This window comes from Oncorhynchus keta, chromosome 16 (genome assembly GCF_023373465.1).
Source record: "Oncorhynchus keta strain PuntledgeMale-10-30-2019 chromosome 16, Oket_V2, whole genome shotgun sequence".
NCBI classification, from domain to species: domain Eukaryota; kingdom Metazoa; phylum Chordata; class Actinopteri; order Salmoniformes; family Salmonidae; genus Oncorhynchus; species Oncorhynchus keta.
In genome coordinates this window covers 19,673,532-19,679,423 of record NC_068436.1, presented here as the reverse complement: position 1 = coordinate 19,679,423, position 5,892 = coordinate 19,673,532, and the positions used below count along the sequence as shown (strand labels likewise).

The window sequence follows — 5,892 nt, the reverse complement described above, 5'->3', positions numbered from 1 at the left end:
CTGGTCAGGCATTACTGGTCAGGCACCGTGTATGCCATTTGCGGCTTTTTGAGTCATGTGTGCATACATTCTACGGTGTCGCCAGTGCGTGTCCATAGCCCGGTGCGCTATAGGGCAGCCCCCGAGAGTGCCATGCGAGTGTGGGCATTGAGCCAGGGCGTATGGTGCCTGCTCAGCGGGTCTGGTCGCGGGTCTGGTACGCAGTCTTGGTCCAGGTTATCCTGCGCCGGCTCTGCGTGCTGTGTCTCCGGGGCGCTGGGAGGGTGCAGTGCGTCCTCTGCCTGCGCTCCGCTCGTACCGGGCAACTGTGGGAGTGGAGCCTAGGGGAGAGGTGCGTGTAGTAAGCACTAGATCTCCCGTGCTTACCCACAGCCCGGTTCAACCTGTGCCTGCACTCTGGAGGGTCCGGGCTCGAGTAGTTGTCCAGCCTGGGGAAGTGGTGCCAAGGTTGCGCACCAGAGCTCCAGTGCTCCCCACAGCCCGATCTTTCAGGCTCCTCCTAACATCAAGCCTCCTGAAAGTCTCCCCAGCCTGGTAGTTCCTGTGGCAGCCCCACGCACCAGGCTGTCTCTCAGTCTCCTCCCTGCAGGTGCTCCCGCCTGTCCGGCGCCGCTGCCGGAGCGTCCCGCCTGTCCGGCGCCGCTGCCGGAGCCTCCCTCCCGCCTGTCCGGAGCCTCCCGCCTGTCCGGCGCCGCTGCCGGAGCCTCCCGCCTGTCCGGCGCCACTGCGGAGCCTCCCGCCTGTCCGGCGCCGCTGCCGGAGCCTCCTGCCTGTCCGGCGCCGCTGCTGGAGCGTCCCGCCTGTCCGGCGCCGCTGCCTCCTGGGGCAGCTCCACGCACCAGGCTGTCTCTCTGTCTCCTCCCTGCAGGTGCTCCCGCCTGTCCGGCGCCGCTGCCGGAGCGTCCCGCCTGTCCGGCGCCGCTGCTGGAGCGTCCCCGCCTGTCCTGCGCCGTTGCCGGAGCGTCCCGCCTGCCCGGCGCCGCTGCCGGAGCCTCCCGCCTGCCCGGCGCCGCTGCCGGAGCGTCCCGCCTGTCCGGCGCCGCTGCGGGCGTCCCACCTGTCCGGCGCCACTGCCGGAGCCTCCCGCCTGTCCGGCGCCGCTGCCGGAGCCTCCCGCCTGTCCGGCGCCGCTGCCGGAGCCTCCCGCCTGTCCGGCGCCGCTGCCGGAGCCTCCCGCCTGTCCGGCGCCGCTGCCGGAGCCTCCCGCCTGTCCGGGCGCCGCTGCCGGAGCCCCTCAGCCCAGAGGCGCCAGAGCCCCTCAGCCCAGAGGCGCCAGAGCCCCTGCCCCTCTGTCCAGAGCTTCTGCCCCTCTGTCCCGAGCTGCCCCTCTGTCCAGTGGGGTCATTGAGAGGGGTTGCCATGGTGAGAAAGCCACGGAGGCGGAAAATGAGGCGGACTAAAACAATGGTGAAGTGGGGTCCGCGTCCCGCGCCAGAACCGCCACCGCGGACAGACGCCCACCCAGACCCTCCCCTATAGGTCAAGGTTTTGCGGCCGGAGTCCGCACCTTTGGGGGGGGGGGTACTGTCACGTTCTGACCTTTATTTTCTGTGTTTTTGTATTTAGTTAGTATGGTCAGGGCGTGAGTTGGGTGGGCAGTCTATGTTTGTTTGTCTAGGTTTTGGGAATTTCTATGTTTCGGCCTAGTATGGTTCTCAATCAGAGGCAGGTGTCATTAGTTGTCTCTGATTGAGAATCATACTTAGGTGGCCTGGGTTTCACTGTGTGTTGGTGGGTGATTGTTTCCTGTCTCTGTGTGTGCACCAGATAGGACTGTTTTTTGAGTTTTCACATTTCTTGTTTTGTTAGTTTGTTCATGTGTACCTTAAAGCATTAAAAAGTACCATGGAAAATTACCACGCCGCGTATTGGTCCTCTGATCCGTTTCGCCTCTCCTCTTCGGAAGAAGAGGAGGAAACTCATTACAACTTATTCCTCTGAGAGTGAGGTGAATATATATTATTACTGTGTAAAACCCAGCAGTACTACTTATTCCTCTGAAGTGAGGTGGATATATATTATTACTGTGTAAAACCCAGCAGTACTACTTATTCCTCTGAGAGTGAGGTGAATATATATTATTACTGTGTAAAACCCAGCAGTACTACTTATTCCTCTGAGAGTGAGGTGAATATATATTATTACTGTGTAAAACCCAGCAGTACTACTTATTCCTCTGAGAGTGAGGTGAATATATATTATTACTGTGTAAAACCCAGCAGTACTACTTATTCCTCTGAGAGTGAGGTGAATATATATTATTACTGTGTAAAACCCAGCAGTACTACTTATTCCTCTGAGAGTGAGGTGAATATATATATTATTACTGTGTAAAACCCAGCAGTACTACTTATTCCTCTGAGAGTGAGGTGAATATATATATTATTACTGTGTAAAACCCAGCAGTACTACTTATTCCTCTGAGAGTGAGGTGAATATATATTATTACTGTGTAAAACCCAGCAGTACTACTTATTCCTCTGAGAGTGAGGTGGATATATATTATTATTGTGTAAAACCCAGCAGTACTACTTATTCCTCTGAGAGTGAGGTGAATATATATTATTACTGTGTAAAACCCAGCAGTACTACTTATTCCTCTGAGAGTGAGGTGGATATATATTATTACTGTGTAAAACCCAGCAGTACTACTTATTCCTCTGAGAGTGAGGTGGATATACTGTGTAAACCCAGCAGTACTATATTCCTCTATATTATTACTGTGTAAAACCCAGCAGTACTACTTATTCCTCTGAGAGTGAGGTGAATATATATTATTACTGTGTAAAACCCAGCTGTACTACTTATTCCTCTGAGAGTGAGGTTAATATATATTATTACTGTGTAAAACCCAGCAGTACTACTTATTCCTCTGAGAGTGAGGTGAATATATATTATTACTGTGTAAAACCCAGCAGTACACTTCTCTGAGAGTGAGGTTAATATATATTATTACTGTGTAAAACCCAGCAGTACTACTTATTCCTCTGAGAGTGAGGTGGATATATATTATTACTGTGTAAAACCCAGGAGTACTACTTATTCCTCTGAGAGTGAGGTGAATATATATTATTACTGTGTAAAACCCAGCAGTACTACTTATTCCTCTGAGAGTGAGGTGAATATATATTATTACTGTGTAAAACCCAGCAGTACTACTTATTCCTCTGAGAGTGAGGTGAATATATATTATTACTGTGTAAAACCCAGCAGTACTACTTATTCCTCTGAGAGTGAGGTGAATATATATTATTACTGTGTAAAACCCAGCAGTACTACTTATTCCTCTGAGAGTGAGGTGAATATATATTATTACTGTGTAAAACCCAGCAGTACTACTTATTCCTCTGAGAGTGAGGTTAATATATATTATTACTGTGTAAAACCCAAATTCCTCTGAGAGTGAGGTGAATATATATTATTAGTAAAACCCAGCAGTACTACTTATTCCTCTGAGAGTGAGGTGTTATTATATAAAACCCAGCAGTATTATTATTCCTCTGAGGTGAATATATATTATTAAAACCCAGCAGTACTACTTATTCCTCTGAGAGTGAGGTGAATATATATTATTACTGTGTAAAACCCAGCAGTACTACTTATTCCTCTGAGAGTGAGGTGAATATTATTATTACTGTGTAAAACCCAGCAGTACTACTTATTCCTCTGAGAGTGAGGTGAATATATATTATTACTGTGTAAAACCCAGCAGTACTACTTATTCCTCTGAGAGTGAGGTGAATATATATTATTACTGTGTAAAACCCAGCAGTACTACTTATTCCTCTGAGAGTGAGGTGAATATATATTATTACTGTGTAAAACCCAGCAGTACTACTTATTCCTCTGAGAGTGAGGTGGATGTACAGAATTCAGCAAATAAATACTTGACTATTTGTCTCTCTGAAATGAAGTAATAGATTTCTAACCAACACATACATGTCTGTCATTTAAACAATATAAGCTAATTTACCGACATTTCTGATTACTTGTATTTGCATTTTGCAAATAAACATTCACTTTAGATGAGAATATGACCGAAGCCCAACATTCTGCAGCCATTGGCCCCTGAAAACCTAAAACCAACCTATAACTTTGACCTCTAACAGTTACGTCGGAATTAGGTCAGATCTTTGTCCGCCGTCAGCTTGTTACTCGGAGCCAGTCGCGGTAGTTTCAGCTTTCAGCCAACAGTAAATCACGTTGTCTACAGACGGCAGCAGCCTAAGGAATAAAATGCTCTGAGAGGATGTGAACAGGTGTTGGATTCGTCTTGTGACCTGCCGCTAAAAGTCAGTGACACTATTTACAGCGATAGAACTGAAAGCAGGTGTTTATTTCAGTAGGGACCTGAGAAAGGTCCCTATGGTTCCAAAAGAGCAGCAGCAACTCCCTCCTTCAACCTAATAAGATGCACCCCTCTCTCTTTCCTCCCTAGTTCCCTAGTTCCCCTTTCCCCTCTCTTTCCTGCCGAGTTCCCTTGTTCCCCTCTGTCTTTCCCTCTCTCTTTCCTCCCGAGTTCCCTTGTTCCCCTCTGTCTTTCCCTCTCTCTTTCCTCCCTAGTTCCTTAGTTCCCCTCTGTCTTTCCCTCTCTCTTTCCTCCCTAGTTCCTTAGTTCCCCTCTGTCTTTCCCTCTCTCTTTCCTCCCTAGTTCCTTAGTTCCCCCTGTCTTTCCCTCTCTCTTTCCTTCCTAGTTCCTTAGTTCCCCTCTGTCTTTCCCTCTCTCTTTCCTCCCTAGTTCCTTAGTTCCCCTCTGTCTTTCCCTCTCTCTTTCCTCCCTAGCTCCCCTCTGTCTTTCCCTCTCTCTTTCCTCCCTAGTTCCCCTCTGTCTTTCCCTCTCTCTTTCCTCACTAGTTCCATTGTTCCCTTCTGTCTTTCCCTCTCTCTTTCCTCCATAGTTCCCCCCTTTCTCTCTCTCGTTCCCCTCGTTCCCCTCTCTCTATCTCTGTCTCCACTCTCTCTCCCTCTCATATCCCCCTTTCTCTCTCTCTCGTTCCCCCTCGTTCCCCCCCTTTCTCTCTCTCGTTCCCCCTCGTTCCCCTCTCTCTATCTCTGTCTCCACTCTCGCTCCCTCTTATATCCCCCATTCTCTCTCTCTCGTTCCCCCTCGTTCCCCCCTTTCTCTCTCTCGTTCCCCCTCGTTCCCCTCTCTCTATCTCTGTCTCCACTCTCTCTCCCTCTCATATCCCCCTTTCTTTCTCTCTTTCCCCTCTCTCTATCTCTGTCTCCACTCTCGCTCCCTCTCATATCCCCCTCCTTCTCTCTCTCTCTATCTCTGTCTCCACTCTCGCTCCCTCTCATATCCCCCTTTCTCTCTCTCTTTCCCCTCTCTCTATCTCTGTCTCCACTCTCGCTCCCTCTCATATCCCCCTTTCTCTCTCTCTTTCCCCTCTCTCTATCTCTGTCTCCACTCTCGCTCCCTCTCATATCCCCCTTTCTCTCTCTATTTCCCCTTTCTCTCTCTTTCCCCTTTCTCTCTCTCTTTCCCCTCTCTCTATCTCTGTCTCCACTCTCGCTCCCTCATATACCCCCCTTTCTCTCTGTCTTTCCTTCAGAGGAAGGAGGAAAGGTACAAGGCTGTCATCAAAGCACCAGGAGGGACCATTTTCCTTTTCCCTCCTGGTATTTTTAGTCACATCTCACACCCCTGAGAGCCTTTTAACACATTTTTCTCAACCAGATTTTACCGTTTGCATGTTACTCTCCTTTTTTGCATCCCTCTTCTTTGCAGGAGGGATGATGGGAAGGGAGGGGGACAGAGAGGAAGATATTGAGAAGAGGGAGAGAGAGACAAGGGGGAATGGAGGGAGGGGGACAGAGAGGAAGATATTGAGAAGAGGGAGAGAGAGACAAGGGAGAATGGAGGGAGGGGGACAGAGAGGAAGATATTGA

General features: G+C 49.5%; 1 protein-coding gene across 1 annotated transcript; it reads right to left on the bottom strand.

Annotated features, from left to right (window-relative positions):
* Nucleotides 1-205: 205 nt before the first annotated feature.
* LOC127908037 (rRNA adenine N-6-methyltransferase-like) lies at nt 206-1,786 on the bottom strand. The gene is made up of 2 exons (XM_052465030.1): nt 1,058-1,786; nt 206-711 (listed from the first exon to the last, which is right to left on the bottom strand). The coding sequence occupies exons 1-2, from the start codon at nt 1,359-1,361 to the stop codon at nt 572-574; spliced, it is 444 nt and encodes a 147-aa protein (XP_052320990.1). The 5' UTR covers nt 1,362-1,786; the 3' UTR covers nt 206-571.
* Nucleotides 1,787-5,892: the final 4,106 nt, after the last annotated feature.

What these genes read in the sequence shown, in the direction of transcription:
- LOC127908037 (XM_052465030.1), bottom strand. Translation starts at nt 1,361, where the DNA reads ATGGCAACCCCTCTCAATGACCCCACTGGACAGAGGGGCAGCTCGGGA. An exon ending in CCGGCAGTGGCGCCGGACAG is followed by an intron (nt 712 to 1,057) that starts GTGGGACGCCCG and finishes GGCGCCGGACAG; the next exon opens with GCGGGAGGCTCCGGCAGCGG.